Here is a 24,255-nt window from a genome sequence, read left to right as displayed (position 1 = left end):
AAATTGGTCTGCATGGCTGTTGTCCCAGAAGGAAGCCTCTTCTAAAGATGATGCACAAGAAAGCCCCCAAGCAGTTTGCTGAAGACAAGCAGACTAAGGACATGGATTACTGGAACCAGATAAACTGATTTGGTTCAGATGGTGTCAAGCGTGTGTGGCGGCAACCAAGTGAGGAGTACAAAGACAAGTGTGTCTTACCTACAGTCAAGCATGGTGGTGGGAGTGTCGTGGTCTGGGGCTGCATGAATGCTGCCACCACTGGGGAGCTACAGTTCATTGAGGGAACCATGAATGCCAACATGTACTGTGACATATTGAAGCAGAGCATGATCCTCTCCCTTCTGAGACTGGACCGCAGGACAGTATTCCAACATAACGACCCCAAACACACCTCCAAGATGACCACTGCCTTGCTAAAGAAGAGGGTAAAGTGATGGACTGGTTAAACAAGTCTCCAGACTTAAACACTATTGAGCATTGTGGGACATCCTCAAATGGAAGGTGAAGGAGCGCAAGGTCTCTAACATTCACCAGCTCTGTGATGTCGTCATGGAGGAGTGGAAGAGGACTCCAGTGGCAATCTGTGAAGCTCTGGTGAACTCCATACCCAAGAGGGTTAAGGTAGTGCTGGAAAATAATGGTGGCCACACAAAATATTGACACTTTGGGCCCAATTTGGACATTTCCACTTAGGGATGTACTCCCTTTTGTTGCCAGCAGTTTAGACATGAATGGCTGTTTGTTGAGTTATTTTGAGGGGACAGCAAATTTACACAAGTGTTATAAATGTAACAAAATGTTATACAAGCTGTACACTAACTACTTTACATTATAGCAAAGTGTAATTTCTTCAGTGTTGTCACATGAAAAGATATAATAAAATGTTTACAAAAATGTGAGGGATGTACTCACTTTTGTGAGATACTGTACATTGCTGGGATTTTAACAAACTTTGTTGCAGATTCCTACCTGTTGTTATTCTGAAGATATCCTTGTGTGTTTGTTTGTGCCCATGTGGTAAGTAAATCTAATAGGAGTGGTTTGGTAATTATCAACAAGCTGCTGCACCTGCTGGGCTCTAATGAGGAAAATTGCAGACGTGATTTCCTATTGGGAGTTCTAAACAAAAATTATGTTTTTATTGTAGGGGATGCCCTGATATCTGACTTGTATTTTAGTGCAGACTTCTGGGAAAACCAGTGAGCCAATCTCACACAGCTAGGAAATGATGTTTCTGGGGGGCGTTCTGTACACATTCTGTGTACAGAACACCTCCAGGTAGACATATTGCACTGCAAATTACAGAGCTGCTGATTGAAAAGGAAAGATCATTTTTAATAACATTCAATTACAATAAGACTTGTGTCGTAATTGTATATGCTTTATTTTTTATTTACTTTTATTTTCCCCACAAAAGTGGAGTTACCCTTTAAATGATCTGCACTTTGGGCCATACAAAGATCATTCATCTTAACAATCAGTCACCTGTTTACACTGAAGCTAGCTATAGATGGATTGACAATCAGTTGGTTCAGCAAGGACCGGACAAATTTTGATCCATCTATGGCTCACTCAAGAGAAGATGATCTAATAAACAACTTCTCTCAAAAGAGAATGTTGGAAATTATTCATTTGATCAGCGCTGTCAGAATACAATAGAACAGCAGGGAAGATTCCTCAATCCAAATTGCTTGTGTGGATGGGGGAATCCATTTGTTTCTTTATTTTTCTTTTTTTGTTTAATCAGTTTGCTGGCTGAAAAAATGTTCCATCTATATGTAGCTGCGTTATACACTATATGGACCTTGCTTTGTGCTTTGATCCAAATCATTTGGTGTGGGGTTGTTTTTCAGGGGTTGGGCTTGGCCCCTTAGTTTCAGTGAAGGGAACTCTTTAGACGTCAGCATAACAAGACAATTTCATGCTCCCAAATTTGTGAGAACAGTTTGGAGATTGCACTTTGCTGTTCCAACATGACTGCACACCAGTGCACAAAGCAAGGTCCATAAAGACATGGATTAGCGAGTTTCCAGTGGAGGAGCTTGACTGGCCTGCACAGAGTCCTGACCTTAACTCGATTAATTAAAGCGCAGACTGCGAGCCAGGCCTTCTCTCCAACATCAGTGCCTTACCTCACAAATGCACTTCTGGAAGAATGGTCAAACATTCCCATAGACACACTCCTAAACCTTGTGGACTGCCTTCCCAGAAGAGTTGAAGCTGTTATAGCAGCAAAGGGTGGGCCAACTCAATATTGAACCCTAGGGACTTAAGTGGGGTACACACTATAAGGAAATCGGGCCATCGTCTGATTTGCCTCGTTTCACAGCAAATCGAAACCAGTGAATGGAAATTCGTATGAAAATTCTCCTATGACAATGGCTTTTTTTGTTGTTGTTTATTGTTTCTGATCATGTGCGGTCTTTCTTTTCTGATTTTTCTTGTGCGAAAATTGTACGAAAACGGTACACATTCAACGAAAATCGTGTGTTCTGTTCCCATACAGGAAAAAGTTTGGAGTTTGTTCCTTTGGGAATTTTCGTACGAAAAGTCAGAATCGGCTGTCGAAATTTCTGTACACACTATACGAAAATTGTACGAAAGTTCTTTGGACGGAAATTTTCTTATAGCGTGTACGCGCCTTAAGACTGGGATGCCATTAAATGTCATGTGCGTGTAAAAGCAGGCGTCCAAATACTTTTGGCAAAATAGTGTAGCTATTCCATTGCTGTAACAACAGAAAAGAATAATGTATTGCCAAAAAAAAGGTCAACCCTCAGAATCTCCTGTCATGACAGCATTTCTGGGTCATCTGTAAGCATTCCCGGACTTCTCAGGGAGAAGTTACTAATGTTGATCTTTAGACACGACCAGCTTGCCATTAAATTTTAGCTGTTTTATCAGTTTAGCATTCACAATACACAGCATCACAGAAATGCCGAATCCACGCTCTTTAACGCCAGACAACAGGGCTGGTGTTTTTTTTTTTTTTTTAAATCACATATCATTTACCTTACACAGCTGAGTTGTATTGTAGAAGACTGTCATATTTTTATTCAAGGTTTGCCTTAAGGAAAGAAGATAGGGGGTATATTTTATTGACTAAGGAAATTGTTTTCTTGACCTGCCTTACAATATTACATTTACCAGAAAGGTACAAGGAGGTGAATATAGGGTTTAAATAAGCAATACAAAAGCACATTTATATCAGATATTCTCTGGGGACTGACTTGTTGCAGTGGGCCTCAGGTGGGTTATCACGTCTGAACCTCATGTTAACTAGCTTGTAGAATTACAGCCTCCAGCTACAGTCTAATCTCTGACCCCGGGGAAATATCCTGGAGGTACAGTATTAGACCGTTAATAGAAAAATAAGCCACATGTGTTCTATGGGGTTATGACTTCCATTCCAATTAACATTCGTGGCTGAAGCAGGCATTTATGTTTCATGAGAATTAGTAACCTTAAGGTTAAATAGATTCACTAACAATGACTTATGGGCTTATTCAGTAAGATAGCGCAGAGAGCAGCAGTGATATGCACCCTTGTAACCTGAAACAGCCAAACAGATATCAGTGTATGATGTAGTCTGGTCTGTTAAAGCTGAGTTGTGGTTGGTATTGGTTGCTACACCTAGTATCTCATTACTGCACTTTGTAATTGCGTTATAACAGTCAGAGTTCACTATTGTTCTACCCGTAGGATACTTGCTCTGTAGTTTTTTGATTCTCAGCTATTTATTTTTCTATCCTGCTTTTTGTCATTCTTAGTTTCTTTATGCATTTCTAACCCTGTCCATTCTTATAAAATGTAATACAAAAAATGCATGAAATCACTCAAAGCTGACTGTAAGGCCCCATTCACAGTGTACAGTTGTGTGAGAGCCATGTTTGCCCGCACAGGTGTTCTGTGCATCTCGTGTAAGCAGTCCCATTCATGTAGGCTACTGCTCCCAATTTACCATCCATCTTTTCAGGGATCTGCACCCACATGCATCGGCATGAATGTCAAATTGGGAGCAGTGTCCATGCAGCTGCTGTGCCCCAATTGACATTAATGGGATGGCCTGCACAGAGATGCACGTAACACTTGTGCATCCCCTCACATGGGCATATTCCTAAAATGGTTCTAAAGGCAGGTTTGTTACCTTTTTTCTGAGTGCAGAGCTCCCCAACACCCCCCCCCCCCTTATACCTACCTGAGCGGCATCTTGATCCAGCAATGTGCATGAGAGCAGCAGCTCTCCAGGGTATCTGTCTCCTCATTGGCTCATACAGCAGTGGGGATCATTGGCTCCTGCTGCTGTCAATCACAGCAATTGAGCCAATGAGGGCAGGGCCAAGCCACGCTCTGTGTGTTGAATGGACAGTGTCCATTCAGAGGAGCACAGCTTGGGAGCCATCCTGCTCATTTGCCCGTACAGCAAGAGGCTTGCTATTGAGGGGACTCCAGAGGGGCTTGGAGCCAGGACCGTTGGCAGGGGACCCAAAAAAGAGGAGGATTTGGGCTGCTCTGTGCAAAACCACTGCATAGAGCAGGTACGTATACCATGTTTGTTACTTAAAAAAAAACCTTTAGAATCACTTTAAGTAGGCCTATGTGAACAGGACCTAACTGCTAGTAATGCACTGTACAGCAAATTCAAGACCGGTGAAAGGCAACTTGTGAAATAATGGCACATTGTGATAATATGTAAGGATATATATGAAATAAAATCTGTGCCTAAGGCTCCATTCACACCTGAGCGTATCGTCTTCAGGCTTTTGTATGGGTTTTTTTCTGGCGGTTTTTTTTTTGGGGCTTTTTTCAGGCGTTTTTTGCAGGTGTTTGGAGGCAGGCATTGACATCTAACAAAAACGCTTGTAATCTGCCAAAAAAGAAGCTCATGTACTTTTTTGAGCTTCAGGCATTTTGCTTCAGGGGACAAAACCCTCATATGTGAACAGGGGCCATTGAAATGAAGGGGATTTCGCTTGTTAGGCGTTTTGAGACTTCAGAGATGAGCATTTTACGAGCTGAAAAACGCTCAGGTGTGAACAGGACCTGAAACTAAAGTATGAGACCATGGAAGGAGAAGACCTATGTGAACTCTTAAAATATGGTTGGGTTGGTGCAGCCATCCCAACAAAAACATATATACTAAACTCAGATATATCGAATAAAAGAAAAAAGTTACTTAAACTTGCTACACGTGGTTGCCAGCGAATGCTTTGTAAAAATTGTGAACTATTAAAGTGATTGTAAAGTCTCGTTTTTTTTTTTTTTTAAATAACTAACAATCATATTATACTTACCTCCTTTATGCAGTTGGTTTTGCACAGAGCAGCCCGGATCCTCCTCTTCTCAGGTCCCTCTTCAGCTCTCCCGGCCCCTTCCTTTTGAGTGCCATTCAGACACAGAGCCACGACCCGCCACCACCCCCCTCTCTCACGCTGTCTCAGCCAATGAGGATAGAAGTCCCACGCAGCTTAGACACTCCTGGAACATCGCTGAATAAAGATGGGCTCAGGTAAGTATTAGGGGGGCTTCTGCACACAAAAGGTTTTTTATCTTATTGCATAGAATGCATTAACCACTTAAGCCCCAGGCCTATTTCGGACACTTTTTGTTTACATGCTAAAATCAGTATTTTTTCCTAGAAAACTACTTACAACCCCCAAACATTATATATATTTTTTTAGCAAAGACTCTGGAGAATAAAATGGCGGTCATTGCAATATTTTTGATGTCACGCCGAGTAAATAGATACCCAACATGTTACGGTTTAAAATTGCGCACACCCGTGGGATGGCGACAAACTACGGTCAATAGTGATCTCAATAGGCAACATTTAAAATTTTTTAACGGTTACCAGTTTAGAGTGTAGCTCTTTTTTTTAATTATTGCTCACTCTCTGGCGATCGCGGCGATACCTCACATGTGTGGTTTGAACAGCGATTTCATTCGCGGCTCGACTTCCATATGCGTTTTTTTTTCGTGCACGAGCTAACAGCGACGGGGGCGGCTAAAATATTTTTTTTTCCTATTTATTTTATTTTTTTTTTTAACATTTTCACATGTTTTAAAAAAAAAAAAAATCTGATCACTTTTATTGCTGTCACAAGCAATGTAAACATCCCTTGTGACAGCACTATGCAGTGACAGGTACTCTTTATGGAGGGAAAAAAGACCCTAGACCCCTCCACTACACTTCCATGTGTTCAAAACGCTGCAAACAGCATTTTTGAATACATTCGTTTTTTAAATCTGCCGCCTTTTGCAGCAGAGTAACCCGGATGTGACGTCATGGACGCCGCCTCCGGGTTACGTCATCGGAGACCCGATCGAAGCCGCTTCCGGCTTAGATCGGGACTCCATCCAGTCGGCGGACGTGCCGGCTGGGTGCTCGGGTCTCCCGGTGGGACGGGAGACCCGGGCAAAGCCACGGAAGGCAGCGGGAGGGGGGGGGGGGAAACGTTCCCTCCTGCTCGCCATGAGTCAGGTAATAGCTTGCAGCAGATTACTAAATGTATGCAAATAGAACGAACAGCAGATTATTAATTGTATGCAATAGCACCAGAAATGTTTCTAACAACTTTTAGCTTTTATCTCACATATTGCACTGTAGTTAATACTTCACTATTTTACAAGGTAATAGCTGGCAACCACCTGTAGCAAGTTTAAGTGAATTTAGGTGGTTTAAGTTAACTAGTATATTTGGGTTTCATTTTTGTTGAGAGCACTGCACCAACCCAACTATATTTGAAATGTGTGAACTCTGTATAATGCACTCATGCCAGGTTCCAGGTGCCAGAACTTCATCTTCCAGAAGCCACTTGAGGTGGAAGCTAAGTACCTGTCAAAAGTAGGTACCCCCCTCAAAAAAATGACATGCCAAATGTGGCATGTAAGGGGGTGAGGAGTCCTTAAAGTGGAATTTCCACTTTTGGGTGGAACTCCACTTTAACGCCAGAAAAGTGGCACAGCAGCTTTATTGAATTCCACCAGTGTGTGAGCAATCAATGCAGACACATTGTTTTGCTTGAAAGAAGTTGATGTAAACATGTGAAGAGGAGGTGGGAATGGGTGGAGTTCTATAGTCCAGTAAGCAAGGCTGGCAACACTACTTGTGATTTTAGTGCAGTAGAGGCAGAGTTGTCAGCTCACTATAGGAAGTTAGGAGCACACTGGAATATTATACTGTGCATTATGGCAGAGATATACTACATTTGTTTTTCGATATTTAAAGGGTAACTCCACTTTCATGGTGAAAAAAAATCAGCAAATAAAGAAAAAACAATATAGTGTATACAATTGCGACACAAATCATATTGTAATTGAATAGTATTAAAAAGTACCTTTTCTTTGCAATCTGCAGCTGTTGTAATTTTCTGAAAATGCAATGCAATATGGCTACTTAGAGCTGTTGTTTACACAGAATGTGTACTGACCACACCCCAGGAAAACATAATTTCCTGCTTGTGTGATTGGCTCACCATATTTCCCAGAAGTCTGCCTAAGATACAAGTCAGATTTCTGGCATCCCCTGCAACAAAAATGTCATTTTTGGTGAGATACTCCCAATACGAACACGTCTAAAGGGATGCAGGCCCAGCATCTTTCCTCATTAGAGCCCTGCAACTGCCACAGCTGATTGATCATTATAAAATCATTCCCATTTGACCCACTCAGCACAGAGACACAAAGGAACAAACAATGACTTCTTCAGAATAACAAAAGGTAGGAATCTGCAAAAAAGTTTATTAAAACCCCTGCAATGTTCAGAGATCACCCAGAGGGGAATGTTGTTTTCTCAACAAAAGTGGAGTTACGCTTTTGGCCCGTTTCACACGGGCTTTCCGATCAGGTCCGCCTGTCAGTTTTTTTCAGGCGGCCCTGATCGGACACTCCATGCACCTCTATGGAGCAACGGATGTCAGCGGTGAAATGTCCGCTGACACCCGCTGCTCTCCGATCCGATGTGGTTTGTGAAATCCAGATGGATGGAAACCCTATTTTCCATCCATCTGGAGGATCGGATCAAATGAAAATGGATAGGTGGTCCATTTTCATCCGATCTCCCATTGGGGGGGCGGGGGAGCAGGAATCTGACGGCTCCTACTCTGCAAAGTAAGTGGAGACGGAGCTGTCATCCGCCTGCTGAGCGGGGATCGGTGGATCGATCCCCACTGAGCAAAACGGAGTCCGCTGGGCGGAAAGCCCGTGTGAAAGGACCCTTAAAGTGCTTATTGTTATCATACACTTTAAGATCAAAAGACAGTAAATACTGAATGCCACTGTAAGCGATATGAGACACTGGAAGCATCCTAGACATAATTGTAATGGTGTGGGAATTATTTAAACAAAAAGTTTATGTAATCATTTTTTAAATGTACCTTCTGGAACTCCTTTTCCTCCTCTTTCAGGACCTCCAGTTGCTTGAGGACCGAGTCTTGCTGGAAGTCTCCCCTGTCAATCTGTAATGTAAAAAAAGTATGTTGTTAGGCTGGCCTATCGGAGATTTTGTGGTGTCAGGTGTTGGAAATGACTTATGCAAATAGCAGAGGAAGGAGAGGAAAGCTAGAAATCACACTGGGTGTTTAGGATTGAGGCAAAGTACACACTAAAGGAGGATCTATTTTGTTCATTTTTCATTGCAGAGGTTTACGGCCACTTTAAGAAATAAAATAGCCAGCTGTCTTAATCCAGTTTAATTATCATTATATCTAGTTAAGAGAAACAAGTAACATATTTCAAGTGCCCTTGCCTTCATCAGAATTTGAGATTGTAAATAATCTGAGTTAACCTGCTGTGATACTTCCAAAAAATGTCCCGGATAACAAGCTTGCGTCTAGTCCCATGAAAACAGGCTCTTTATCCTCTCTGTAGCACTCTGTTTTCGTGTCTCTACAAACAATAAAACTTAGCTAAGGTACTAACCTCTCTCTCCAGTTCCTCCAGGACCACATGGGCTGCCCGGTCTCCTTGGATTCTAAGATGTGCATCCTTGGGATTTTCCCCAATGAGGACATAGATAAATATACACTTCACTTTCTCCGTGAAACCCTGTTCACCGCTAGGAAATGGATAGCCCAAAAGTGGATGCAATCATCTCCACCCACCCTGTCTTCCTGGTTGGCCGCTGTCAATGCCACTATCCCATATAAAAAGTTTTATATGCTAATAGAAGATGTCCGAGATGATACAACAAGATTTGGGACAGATGGCTTAAGGCCCCTGCCACGTGCACTCCCTGATTCCAGCTGGTTGGTTCGGTGGCGGCTTGCCCTCACTGTGCCCTCGGGCTCTCTCCCACACCCGCAGTGCGTGCTTAGATTGTTGTTATACAATTGTTAGATTGCTACTAGGTTAAACTGCTGTAGGCCTGTATTGCTGGTATTATCTATCTTTCTCTACCGTGGTGCCCCCCCCCCCCCCGGTTCCTCAGGACCTCTGTGGGACGGGGGGGGGGGGGCGGTTGTTGTAATATTATACGCCTGCTTGACCCTACTTTTTGTACCATTAGTTTCAGTAATGTTTTCAATGACCGTGACTGTACCTGTTTTTCTGCTCCTGTTATGTACATGACTCAATAAACACTTGTTTGTTTTAAAAAAAAAATTGCAAAATAAACACAATTTTCGACACAAATCTGTTACTGAACATGTTAATGTTTGTTTATTAACATTTTTAACACTGCAGTCAGTGCAAATTAAACTGCTAGAAAAAAGGCAAGACAACAACAAACAGCTAGACAGTGGATTGGAGGAGTCAGTGGACTACTGCTGCAGTAGTGCACTCACTGCAATGATTTTAAATCACTATTGCAGTCAGTGCAAACCTGCTAGAAAAAAAGCTAGACAGTGGGGAGTCAGTGGACTACTGCTGCAGTATTACACTCACTCACTGCAATAATTTTAAATCACTACTGCAGTAACTGCACTACTGCAGTGACTGAGTTGTGAGTTAAAATTATTGCAGCAGTGAGTGGCGCACTACTGCAGCAGTAGTCCACTGACTCCAATCCACTGTCTAGCTTTTTTCTAGCAGTTTTGCAGCGCAGTTAGTGCGATTTTGGCTCTGAGGAAGAGGGTCCTCCCTCGAAACGCGTTAGCCACATCAGGTTTTGAGGACGCCATCACGCTATCCAGCAGTAGAGAAGTGTCCTGGAAGCGAGCGGTGCCTATTTCCTATATGCTTGTTCATATGCTACGTTTGTGAGTATATTGTACGCTACCCTTCTTTGATTTTAATAAACTTTTAAGTGGTAATGCACAAGGTCGGTGTGCCCTTCTCTTGTTGTTTTCTTGTAGTGGCTGTGGCTGGCACCCTTTGGTGGGTGGCTGGCTGGCACCCTGTGGTGGGTGGGTGGCTGGCACCCTGTGGTGGGTGGCTGGCTGGCACCCTGTGGTGGGTGGCTGGCTGGCACCCTGTGGTGTGGTGGCTGGCTGGCACCCTTTGGCGGGTGGCAGGCTGGCATCCTGTTGCGGGTGGCTGGCACCCTTTGGTGGGTGGGTGGCTGGCTGGCTGGCACTCTTTGGTGGGTGGCTGGCTGGCACCCTGTGGTGGGTGGCTGGCTGGTACAGGCCCAGGGCCTGTGGCTGGCTAGCTGGTACAGGCAGGCAGGGCCTGTGGCTGGCTGGTACAGGCCTGTGGGTGTGTGGGCGGCTGGCTGGCACCGGGCAGCTGTGGGTGGGTGTATGTATGTGGCCGCGGCGGCTGTGTTAAACACACTGTGCACTGTAACTGTAGTGTACATACAGTCGTACACTCACTGTCCCGACTCCAGACAAGGCTGAGGGAGGCGGCCTAAGAAAGCAGAAGCTGTCCAAGTGCGCGGTGGCATGTGGCGCAACATACGCAATGATGTCACGACAATATTGGCAATATTGGTAACCGTCGGGGCCGATTCCGATATATCGGGGAAAGTGTATATCTGCCCTTGATATATATCAGCTTTGCCGATAATCTGTAGATCTCTACCGGGATGTACCCTGGCACTTACCAATGCCATGAGAAATCTGCAATGTGCTGCTCCACTTCTGGTTGAAATTGCCACATTTGTCCTATTGTGGACCCAGAATCTAGACTGGTTACTTTTATCCAGTTTCATGAGTTTGCGAATGTTTGAGTTTAAACTGGTTTTCATCTGTTTTTAATGTGTATGATTTTGCATATCTCTGGTTTGTGTGGACCATGAAGACAATTGTTTGCAGACAATTTTCCAGATGAATGCAAGTGTGACCAGCATTAAGAGGTTCATGTTCCATTGGTTTAAACAGAAAACTTTTCTTTCCATTATCAACCTGACCGCACTTATTGGAGTTAACACTTCTGGATCATTTTTAATTCTGCATAAAGGGCATTTCAGATATATGAAAAAAAAAAATAAAAAAATCTGAATCGAAAAGAAAAAAAATACACAAACCCGTCTAGGCATACAGCCGCATGGAAATGTTACTTATAATTACTATTGATTTTAGAGTGCTACTTTCTGTGTTTTGCCCAGGGGGGCAGCGTGCAATTTCCTAGGGGAGGAAGGGAAAAGCGTGGGCTGGGAGAGGGTCCATCCAGAGAATATAAAATATGCATATGATTCTGCTGCATTACTCGCTCTCTAATCAGACAGGAATTAATGTTGGCCCAGTGCAGCTTGTTGGAAATCTATAATACGTTATTTTATACTGTCACTATGCCTTTGTTTACAATTGTTTTGTAAGTTATTCTGTAAAGGATACAAAAAAAAAAAGGGACCCAGGACAGGCTGAAAACATGGCTATTAGCTTGGTCTCTTAGCAACCAATGGCAGGTAATCTCACTCGAGATGTAGGCCTAAGCCTGGAGCAAGCCTTGACACGTGTATTAGTGGGGCAGGAAGCAATTTTAAAAAAGTCATGTGTAGAGCTGGGGCCGTAATGGCTTCTGTGTATGATCCTGCATTATTACAGAGCTATTGTTGCACTTAAAGCTTTGCAAGTTAATGATCAAGGCAGCATAAGTTTCCATTACTTGGAACTGGAGAGAGTCCAGCTTCTATCATACCACCGAGTGGGTCAATTGCTTCAGTGAATTTGCAGCAAAATGGAGGAATTACCTGAATTAACCTTGCGCTTGACAGAAAACTTTGAAACAAAATCATTATGTGTATCTTCTGTGGCTGAAGATAAGCAAGGTTCGCTTTAGGCTGTTTTTTTGTTTTAATTTAACATTATTGCACCAAAATGGAGAGCAAGTTTTATTACAGCCTGGAAATTGCAAAAATGATAGTCCTACATTATCGTGTCCATTTTCGCAACATAAGGTTGTGACATTATTGCTACTATGGTACAGATTTATTCCTTTTAATTCCCTGCTAAAAATCCTGCCTGTATTCACTAGTCAACTAATTTTTCTGATAAAAGTGCTCTGCTATTAGCATTATCTTTATTATTATTTTTTTTTGTACAGTCAGGTCCATAAATATTGGGACATTGACACAATTCTAATCTTTTTGGCTCTATACACCATCACAATGGATTTGGAATGAAACAAACAAGATGTGCTTTAACTGCAGACTTTCAGCTTTAATTTGAGGGTATTTACATCCAAATCAGGTGAAAGGTGCAGGAATTACAACAGTTTGTATATGTCTCACACTTTTTAAGGGACCAAAAGTAATGAGACAATTGGCTGCTCAGCTGTTCCATGGCCAGGTGTGTGTTATTCCCTCATTATCCCATTTAACAGAAGCAGATAAATGGTCCAGAGTTCATTTCAAGTGTGCTATTTGCATTTGGAATCTGTTGCTATCAACTCTCAATATGAGATCCAAAGAGCTGTCACTATCAGTGAAGCAAGCCATCATTAGGCTGAAAAAAAAAAAACCCATCACAGAGATAGCAAAAACATTAGGTGTGGCCAAATCAACTGTTTGGAACATCCTTAAAAAGAAAGAACGGTGAGCTCAGCAACACCAAAAGACCCGGAAGACCACGGAAAACAACTGTGGTGGATGACCGAAGAATTATTTTCCTGGTGAAGAAAACACCCTTCACAACAGTTGGCCAGATAAAGAACACTCTCCAGGAGGTAGGTGTATGTGTGTCAAAGTCAACAATCAAGAGAATACTTCACCAGAGTGAAGGCCAGATTAGAGTTTGCCAAACAACATCTAAAAGAGCCTTGACAGTTCTGGAACAACATCCTATGGACAGATGAGACCAAGATCAACTTGTACCAGAGTGATGGGAAGAGAAGAAGAAGGAAAGGAACTGCTCATGATCCAAAGCATACCACCTCATCAGTGAAGCATGGTGGTGGTAGTGTCATGGCGTGGGCATGTATGATTGCCAATGGAACTGGTTCTCTTGTATTTATTGATGATGTGACTGCCGACAAAAGCAGCAGGATGAACTCTGAAGTGTTTCAGGCAATATTATCTGCTCATATTAAGCCAAATGCTTCAGAACTCATTGGACGGTGCTTCATAGTGCAGATGGACAATGACCCGAAGCATACTGCGAAAGCAACCAAAGAGTTTTTTAAGGGAAAGAAGTGGAATGTTATGCAATGGCTAAGTCAATCACCTAACCTGAATCCGATTGAGCATGCATTTCACTTGCTAAAGACAAAACTGAAGGGAAAATGCCCCAAGAACAAGCAGGAACTGAAGACAGGTGCAGTAGAGGCCTGGCAGAGCATCACCATGGATGAAACCCAGCATCTGGTGATGTCTATGCGTTCCAGACTTCAGGCTGTAATTGACTGCAAAGGATTTGCAACCAAGTATTAAAAAGTGAAAGTTTGATTTATGATTGTTAATTTGTCATTACTTTTGGTCCCTTAAAAAGCGAGAGGCACATACATAAACTGTTGTAATTCCTACACCGTTCACCTGATTTGGATGTAAATACCCTCAAATTAAAGCTGAAAGTATGCGGTTAAAGCACATCTTGTTTGTTTCATTTCAGATCCATTGTGGTGGTGTATAGAGCCAAAAAGATTACAATTGTGTTGATGTCCCAATATTTATGGAGCTGACTGTATATGTTTGGTTTTCCTGTAATAACAAGAATCTAAGCCCCCGTTCACACTAAGGCGACCTGTGAGGCGACCTGGTCGCCTCACAGGTCGCCGTAGGTCGCCTCCCATAGGGAAGCTGCGGACCGTTCTAATAGGAGCGACACAAGTCGCTCCGACTTAGAAAAAGGGTCTGGAGCTTCTGTGGGGCGACCAGGAGGCGACCGCCATAGACTTCAATGTTATGAAGTCCATGGCGGCCGCTCCGAGGTCGCGGCGCGCTGCTCGCACCGCGACCTCGGAGGTCGCGGTGCGAAGTAGCGTCGCCCCTATGTGAACGGGGGCTGAGAGTTAAACTGATCAAACGAACCAATAATGGAATATTTCTGTGAATGTACTATCCAAAATTAGTATAATTAATGAATTAGTACTGTAGTATATGGTATTAATAATATAAATTTATTTCAAGAAACACTTCTGTAGTTGGCATTGGTATACCTGGCAAGAAATGGATACACATATTTGTTAATCTATTCTATATCAATTGGTGAACAAAGCAAGCACTTACTCTTCTACATGTGCACACTTAAGCTGGATAGACACTATACAACTTTTGTTGTTAGATTTCCTTTATGTGTAGTGCACGGGCCTGCCTGATTGCATACAAATTGAAAGTGTTTAGATTTGACCTCATATTATATGGTTTTGGTAAATCTAAAGACAATTGTATAGCTTTGCTCCTTGCATGTATTATTAAAACCAATCTGCAATTGAGAGCGTAACTGCAATCAAAACATTTTTTTAAACTTCTAGGATGGAGAGGGGCTTTACATTTTGTTGTTTTTTATTTTATATTTTCGTAGTCCCTGATTGAGAAATTTACCTTAACTTCCTGTGCCAGTGGTAACTACAACAGAAAGTAAGGGACACTTTGTCTATTAGGGAGGGAGTGGGATTTCACCAGCAGGGCAGATTGCTATAAAATCTCACAGAGCTTCCAATTCTTCCAAAATACTAAAAACATTTTTTTATTTTTTTATTGCTGTATGTGCCAATATAAGGGAGACCTCTCCTCACTTCCTGCCTCGCTAACCACTGTTACCAAGACAGGAAGTGACAAATTCTTAGTTCCCAGCCCCATTCGCCTATGGCTGGCATTTGGTTTTTCTATCTCAGTTTACTGTCTTAAGTACTTAACGAGCCTAAAGAGTTGGGTCCAAGTGTGTAATGTACATTTCATTAGCATTTTATTCTGTAACATTACATCCTTATGCAGCCCTTGCAGCCCTAAAAGACTTCATAAGACCAGATGGTGCACAGGTGACATTATTGACATCTGAGATCAAGATGTGTAAAACTTAAAAGTAAGGAGCCCCATGCTAATTAAAATGTCTACTGATCCTCACTGCCCTTGGCTGGACAGTGTTTGCAGTCCTCCATTTCTGTAGTCTGGTATTTACATCGCCTACGGTAATATTTCCTTTGAGAGCACAGCAATGTGAATTTCTGCAAGTGTAAAGAGAGAGATTTTAATGAGCTGCGCTGTAATGGCTCTCTGTGCTCACAATACGGTAATTGGATCCTGGGATCCCTCCCTATCTCTTGCCAGTCATTCAGCATCCGAGTGTTTATTAACAGAGTAGTCCAATGCCAGTTATTTCTCAGAGCCTCCACACCGTGTGTTAAGCCACAGCATAGAACATTTAGGACTGAAGGATGTTACAAATGGGGAAAGGGCTTCTGTTTGTGCAGGCGGTCCATGTGAAGAATGTTCTGTTTTGCTCCTCATCCAACAAAGTGGAATTGTGTGTTTAATTAAAGAACTCCAGTAAATCTTTGAACTGGGCTATAAAAAGGTTTATCTGTAACCTGTAATAGCAAAATCCCAATCCTCCATCCATTCTGGTGTCTATAACGCACACCGTAAATGACAAAACCAGCAATGCAATACCCATCTCACCCAGCCATCTGTTGATGCTATGTAACTTTATAAACCTAAATCTGTTTGTATTGGTGAAATAATGTATTTTTGTGGCAGGTGGTCTGTGTGGTTGTCTTTGTTTAGTTTTATGGATATGCTAAAGTGAACCAGAGCTCAGACTATGCACATTAAAGTATTAGTATATTCTGAACCAGCAGTAAAAGTACATTGAAAAAGCCTCCAATGACCTCTGTAGCTATAGGTATTGTGGAGAGGTTTGTCATGAGAGTTTAAAATAGAGGCACTGAAATTCCTATTGCTTTCTATTGCAGAAGAATTTTGGCAGCCTTCCAGCTGTTTAATGTAAATGTAAGGCAGCTGTTGGAAATCAAATAAAACCGGAATCTATAGTCTTTGATGTGATCTTTGAAAATTAAAGTGATACTAAAGTCTCTTTTTTTTTTGTTTAAAAATAACAAACATGATATACTTCCCTTCTCTGTGCAGTGGTTTTGCACAGAACAGCCCATATCCTCCTCTTCTCTGGTCCTTCTTCTGTGTTCATGACCCCCCCCCTCCTGCAGAGTGCCACTATGGGGGCCCCTGAGCCGAGTCGCAGCTCCGTGTGTTCATTTAGACACGGAACCGTGGCTTGGCCCGCCTCCTCTCTCTCTCCTTATTGGCTCACTGACTTTGATTGACAGCAGCAGGAGCCAATGGTGCCCACTGCTGACTCAGCCAATGAGGGCGGAGAGACCCGGACAGCTGGGTCTCTCGTGCAACATCGCTGAATCGAGATGGGCTCAGGTAAGTGTTTGGGGGGCTGAGGGATGCTGCTGAACACAGAAGGTTTTTTTATCTTAATGCATAGACTGCATTATGATAAAAGACCTTTTGCCTTTAGAACCACTTTAAATACTTGACATTATTAGCAGCTTGAGAGTTCAGGAATGGCTTGTTTTTTTGTCGTCCTATAGATGACAGGAAGGCAGTTCGTTCTGCATTCCTGTGACCCATTTTCAGCAGAGAGCGAGCTGAAGTCCGCTCTCTGCTGATGTCACAGAAGTTGGTCCAGGCACGACCATGGAGTTGGGATCCTGAGCTGGCAACTCCCCGCTCCTCCACAGCCCAGTGCTCCAGTGAGCGAGGAGGGGGCAGAGCAGAGAGCTACTGACTGATGGCAGCTCTCTGCTTGGAGAGCTGTCAGAACTGAGCGATTGGCGGTGTTCGATCGCTCAGTTCTCAGTGCAGAGTCGCTGGGGGACAGATGCAGCATTGGACCGATCCACCTAGGAAATTATAATTTAAAAAAGAGAAACCCAAACTTCTCTTTTAAGAAACTCTTAGGCCCCATTTACATTTGGGTAATTCCACATCACAGCAAAATACGCAACGCATGTGTGGGTGCCATTCACCTTAATTAAAACCCCAAGCTCAGTGCCATTTTGCCATGCTTGGCGCTCAACAAAACGTGCAAGAATGGTGTCAAAACACCAAAAGGTCAAAATTTGGTCCCTGAATTTCTTTGCCACAACAAATGTGCATAGGGCAGCTCATTCAAGTGAAAGGGCTGCCTTAGGCGTGACTTTTCTTTTCGTTTTGGATACAGTAAGGAAGAGTTATAAACTTTCTTCCCCACAGCTAAAATAGGTAGCGAAAAGAAATCCCTCCAAAGTGAGAGAATTCCTGGTTGTCATCAGGGTCACCCAAACTAATACCTCCATTGAAAGATTTCCTCTCATTCCTGTTCTGGTGATAACCCAAAATTTAGGATTTTAACTTTCACTCTCAGTAATAACGATAAACAGAACAAATAGAGAGGGGACACAGACAGCAATGAAAATCTGACAGGTGTTCTGAACCCTCTCCGCTCTTTTTAAATTAAAAAAAATATTTTTTTGTCTTTAGTTCTACTTCTACCTCCAGAGTCTTGGCACAAATGCACCTTCAACTGTGGTCTTCATAATTGTCATTTTTTTTATAATTTTTATCTCTCAGAAATGTTCCAACTTGCCAATTTTTTATGTGAATATACATACAGTATCTTATCCTGGTGACATCACCGGAAGTAAGGAAACCATCTCAACAGCTACAGAGTGAGCTTAAAAACCTGAGGTTCTATCCCGGCCCACACACACGCATAGGTGGGTACTGAGCATAAAAGCAGTCAGCTATCGTGCTTTAATACACACAGTAAGGCATATTAACAAAAAAAAAAAATCATTGAAAAATAATATGATATGAATATTGTTACCTTGTTTTTATTCTTTAATACCCACTGTTGCCCTTTCTAGCCTTATTGCAAAGTGGTGCAAGAGGGAAAATAATTGCACTATTGTAAAAAAAATTGATCTAGATAGCTGGAGATATTTGTGTACCCCTCACCTGACAAATTATCTTTTTGAATGTCTGTTTATCTTTAACCACTTCTGGACCGGAAGGATTTGCCCCCTTAATGACCAGGCCCTTTTTTGCGATTTGGCACTGCGTTATTTTACCGAACAATTGCGCGGTCGTGCGACGCTGTACCTAAATAAAATTGATGTCCTTTTTTTTTACCACAAATAGAGCTTTCTTTTGGTGGTATTTGATCACCTTTTATTTTTTGCGCTATAAACAAAAAAATAGCGGCAGTTCTGGAAAAAAAAACAATATTTTTCACATTCTGCTATATAACTCCCAAAAAAAAATTTAAAAATCAAATTGTTTAACATTTTAGGCCAATTTGTTTTCTGCTACATATTTTTGGTAAAAACAAATTGCAATAAGCGTATTTTAATTGGTTTGCTCAAAAGTTATCGGGTCTACTAACTATAGGAAAGATTTATGTCATTTTTATTTTTTTTTTACTAGTAATGGCGGCGATCTGAGATTTCTAGCGGACAGATCGGACCCTAACTGACATTTTTTACACTTTTGGGGGGACCAGTGACATTAATCAGTGCTAAAAATATGCACTGTTACTGTAATAATGACACTGGCAGGGAAGGGGTTAACACGGTGGGTAATTAAGGGGTTAAATGTAAGCCTAGGGGAGTGTTTCTAACTGTGGGGGGATGGGCTTTTGAAATTACCACAGAGACCTGTTTTTACAATAGCTGACTGTCCTTCTCTCTCAACGGGGAGCAATCTCGGGTGGTTGGTGGTAATCGTGCACTTCCCCCTAGCAGGACTACATCAGAAGGGCCAGCCTGCCACAGTAAAACTGCAGCGGGCGGTCCTTAATGGGTTAAAGGAGAAGTGGGGAAATCTTAATAAACAAATATACACATTTACCAACTTGCTGCAGCATCATTCTGATGCTGCAAGCTGTCCCCCGACAGCTACAAGCCCGAAAACTGATCGATCACATGACTACTAATTGCTCAGTTCTTAGTCTTCGCTGAGCAGAGAGTGGTGGCTGTCAGTCACTGGCTCTCTGCTCTGCTCCTCCAGTGCTCACTGGAGCGCTAGGGCAGGAGAGGGGCAGAAGCAGCTGGCTCAGGCTCTTTGTGGAATGCAGAGAGGCTGACCCAGCTGCCTGTAAGGCATCTGGGTGGATCCAGAGTCTGGAGCAGGTCTGTAACATCAGCTGTCAACTGATTCTGGGTCACAGGAGAGCACAAGTGCACTCCTATGACCCACATGAGAAGTATGGCCAAAAGAGCTTTGGCCATACTTCTCTTTTAAAATAGTCAAATGATCCTATAAAGCCATGCATCTTCTGTATCTGAAAACATCAGTTTGGTATAACCGGCACACTCACATATATAAAAAAAAAAAATGTAATTTCAGCAGAAAAAATGTTACTCTTTGTGGAAATATCTTTTATATAGTTCAGAGGTTTGTTCCCTGGCTTTTTTTCTATATCTTACACTTCTGTCTGCAAACTACAAATCCCAGAATCCACGATCATGTCTCAACAGGTCAGGGAGCTGGCGTGGCGAGTGTGGGCGTATACTTTTTTTGCTTATTTCTCCAACCTGCCAAGCAGCATTGGAAGAATCTAGATCCTAAAATCAAACAAGGTGGGCAGAAAATCAAGAGGGGCCAATACAGTGCTGGTGTTGCCTTTATGATGACCCTAGAACTAAGGTGTGAATGTGAAACTCTAGGAGAAATAGAGTGGCAAAGCAAAGACAACTAATCAGGGTATGGCAGCTGTTTGAGCCATTTTATTTTTACTACAATTTTTTTTCTTGTTAAAACTTTTAAATATCAGAGAGCTTTCTTTGACTTTCTGTTGCTCTAGCTCGCTGCTAATATCTCTAACATCGAATTGTTGCACACAATTCACTGAAACTGTGTCTGTCAGTATGTAAGGGATGGCACATCTTGCTCCATTATCCAGCAAACACAACCTGTCCCAGTCTGAGGAGCTGACTCATTTAAAATGCAGGCCATCAAGCCTTGGCAGTGACATTGTCACAGTGCACAGTTATGACAGATTGGAAAAGTGATTAAAAGTATAGATCAGTTACAAACTCATCTCCAGCATTCCTGGAAGGGGCAAAGTCATTTCTTATATTGGGCTTCCCATCTCGGGCCTCGCTGGGCAGGGACACATGCCAGATTGCTTAGGAAGGATAAAGAACAAAAGCAGACACTCCAGCTTGAACTCATAAATTTCTGACTTCTTCAAACTTTTTCTAAAGGCAAAACTTGTGCATATACCTCTGTAATTGGGTGATTGAAATGTACAGCCTTGACTGGCAAAATTGTTGCGGGTCTGAGCCAAGAGAGAGCTTTCTGGCACTACTGTGAGACACGATCCATGTAATAAGGAGACCCGCTGTATATAATGAGATTTATTCATGAATACACCTTAAAATCTTGATAATACACTTGGCAGACCTGATAGTGGTGTTACCTCTTGAAGGGTGCTGTAATCCAAAAGTCAGGACATTGAATGAGTGTCTGCCCCACCCTAACACATTTTTTTTTTTTTTTTATTTCCTGGTTTTCTCTCTCAACTCAAAGCAATGTTTCTTTATCAACAGTCCAATAAAGTGTAGGGATAGCCACATACATTAAACAGATTTGTAAACAATGCTTTGTAAAAATGATCTTCAATTTGTTTCATAAGCAGTAAAGCTGTGTATTAAAAATCACATGCATTGGTGCCAAATACTGTAGAATTGTTCTGTTATAATAATAATAATGAAAAATACTGTAATGTAGATATGAACAAACTGTTTGATGAATCAGCCAAATTAAATAGTCCAGTGTGATATATTCCCAAAACCAAAACCAATCTTTCAACGCAATTTTCCAAAATCCTTCACCACTTGTGCTCAAAATATGGATGTGCACTTACCAGAGATGTTTGACCCTTTTTAACAGGTTGGTTAAAAAGCACTTTTTTGCTCTTAAGATAAGATTCCTCCTGGACTGCAAGGATTCCTCCAATTTTGATATTACTCATAAGGAAGATGACCAAACAGGAGATAGATACAGTATAACATTTTATAGTGCAGTAACTTTATTAAAATTGGTTGGCAATCTAAAATAAACATAATAAACTCACATTTATGGGTGCCTGAAAGCCAGCACCAGCATATACAGTGTGTATAGGATGGGATGTCCCAGCCATGATCAGCATGAAGCTGGCGTGTGTTACAAGCATCGTTCTCAGATCCCCGGCCCGGATGTGACTTCACACAGGACCCAGAAGTGACGGTCCCAAGCTCTGATACTTTATATCTATCTCCCGTTTGGTCATCTTATAAATGAGAGATATCAAAATTGGAGGAATCCTTGCAGCCCACTCCAGGAGGAATATTGGCTCTTGAGAGCAAAAAAGCGTGTAAAAAGGGGTCAAACATCTCTGGTGAGTGCACATCCATATTTTGAGCACAAGCGGTGAATGATTTTGGAAAATTGCATTGTTAGATTGGTTTTGATGTTGGAAATATACTGTATCACACTTCCCTATTTAATTGATGATTAGTATTGCTTTATTGCCACATATTATGTAAAATCAAGCACCATATCTTTTTTCATGTATACTCTTTTGGCCAGTCTGGTGGCGTCATGGGTTATTCCTCTTCTCCAAAGGTAGCGGATCATTTTTTTTGCTACACTCAAGGGTGCATACATAATGCTGTGTGAGCTACGTTCAGTGCTAAAGTGCTGTGTCCAGGCTAGCCTAATAACGCACCCCCTAGGCCTAGGGGATGTGTCAGTGACAGCCTGGGCTTACAGAAGAGAATTGCTTGATGCTGGCTATCATTCAACCTAGAAGTGGGCAGGGAAAAGTGGTGTACAAAGAAAAAAAAAAAAAAGACGGAGCACAGAAAAGCATTCCAATTGGTTGATATGGACATCTTCCATTCCATGCCACTACTTCTACAGAGTATCCATTTTGGTGTATTCATTTATCATTGACTCCAGTACCCCAACCCCCATCATGCCCATGGTAACACATATCTTTATAGCGCTTTTATTTCACCTGGTTATAGCAGTACACTTTATCACTGGCAAAGGCATTTCTGCTTTTTTATTACATTCAAAGCAGGTAATCGTTCAAAGGCCTAGAACAGTTTTCTGGGTTGCTTTAAATGAAAAAATAATTAAGTGACAATCTTTATAAAGATCTCATGCCATTAAATGCTGGGAGATGCAATTGCATTGTGATTTCTCTTCCATTGTGCAGTTTTATGGCATGGAAATGCATAGGTAGAGGGGGAGGGGGGCTCTGTGGGACCTTTCTTGTAACCTTTTTGTACAATCCACTTAGAATGTATTATCGTTTGATTCTAATTTTACTTATTTTATTACTCCTGTGCCAATATTCTATAGAGGTATGTGCTTAACACAGTACTTGTCGCATTTGTTTAAGAGGTAATCTTCTTTAGGCTGGGTTTTTGAATAAATTTCTAACTGTATGTGGTGCGGTGAACAATATGAAGGTTTTATAGTCGTAATAAATCATCTAGTTTTTTTTTTGTATATGTTTCTGCAGGCAATAAAGACACATTCCTTCAGTTTTTAGAAAATGGGCCCCTAATTCATTCCAGCAATAAGCCCATCCAGTTATAAAGAATCATTCTTGAACCTTAAAGTGATCTTTACTCTTTTAGTAAAAATTTAATAACTGCTTATATAGGGTAATACTAGCTCATGGCAAGCTATACCTACAGTAAAGTATTTTCATTTACTGCCTAATATTGTGCTCCGGGATCTTGCCCCTTGCTAGTGCAGTGCCAAAATTCTTCATACAGGTTGGAACACAATATTAATACTAATATAATATTATGCTACATAAAAATTAGTTTTTTTGTTTTTTGTTTTTTAAAAAAAAGGTCTACTTAACCTAACTTTGACTACATAAAAATTAATCAAAGCTGTTGACTCATCAAAGCTGTTGACTCATTGTTTTTGCAAGTGGATGGGATAGCACCTTGCTCTCTAGTCCCGCGGGTGGGTGGGTATGCTCACCAGCAGTCATGTCCAATCCTGAAGACCTGGTTGGTGGTAATGCAGTGACTACAGTACAGTTACAATAATGTCAGCAAGAGGGGCGGTAATTAGAACAGTCAGAGATCTGTATGAAGTGTTATCTCAGCTGACCAGCTGTGACATTCGGTACTGGAGGGGAGGAAGATTGGAGGACCATGGGGGGTAAACTTTATATTACTTTGGGCTAGCCCATGCCCTTGCAAAAACAATACATTAATTCTTTATGAGTCAGCTTTGATTTTTTTTTTTTTTTTTAAGTTTAATGGTTCCACCGAATGACATTTCCCAGCCCATTGTTCACTTCAATGAATTCAGCTGTCTTACCAGTTTTAACATTTTTGTTTCTTTAGGGCTAATGTTTACATTTGCTATGATGCATTTAACCAGGTTTGTCATTTTAAAGTCACATGACAGCCGAGGTCCTATATTAATAATTAGAAGCCAAAGTAATATCTATAACAACAAGCCAAAGTAATCACAAAAAGTTTTTAAAAATACAACTTGTCTGTCTCTCCCCCCTCAAGGTTAGGGGGTGGAACTAATAAAAATGTATCTTTTCAAATGTTTTCTCAATTTTTTTTCTTATAATTAATAAAATATGCTATATATTATTATATGAGTTTATTTTCAGGCACAGGTCTCTGATTCTCCATATGCAGCTGTTTGTAGGGAAGGAGAGTAGTTAGTCACTGCTCAGACTTCAGTTATGTATGTGAATTTCAGCCTGACCGCTGTATGCAACATACATTTTACAGCAGAGTAGATAAGGAGAGCCATGTTATATGAACCATGTAAGGAACATTGTTTATCTGCCAAGCAAAGGCATACATGTCCTTGACTCCAGGCTGGTCCATTAAGCCAGACACCCCAGTCTCTTCTGGTATGTTCACCTGTCTAGTCAAACTAGATATCACTCT

At 41.7% G+C, this 24,255-nt stretch overlaps 1 protein-coding gene across 4 annotated transcripts in view; it reads right to left on the bottom strand.

Moving 5' to 3' along the window:
- KIRREL3 (kirre like nephrin family adhesion molecule 3) overlaps window positions 1-24,255 on the bottom strand; it is a 1,274,477-nt gene that overhangs the window by 10,283 nt on the left and 1,239,939 nt on the right. For all 4 annotated transcript variants that reach the window (XM_082273094.1, XM_082273096.1, XM_082273097.1 and 1 more), the window contains one exon: window positions 8,376-8,456. In XM_082273094.1, the coding sequence (XP_082129220.1) occupies window positions 8,376-8,456 (81 nt within the window). The remainder of the gene's footprint in view (window positions 1-8,375; window positions 8,457-24,255) is intronic.

This window comes from Pelophylax lessonae, assembly GCF_965119305.1.
Source record: "Pelophylax lessonae genome assembly, chromosome: 12".
NCBI lineage: Eukaryota > Metazoa > Chordata > Amphibia > Anura > Ranidae > Pelophylax > Pelophylax lessonae.
The sequence above is the reverse complement of the archived record's forward strand: the minus strand, read 5'-3'. Positions and strand labels throughout refer to the sequence as shown.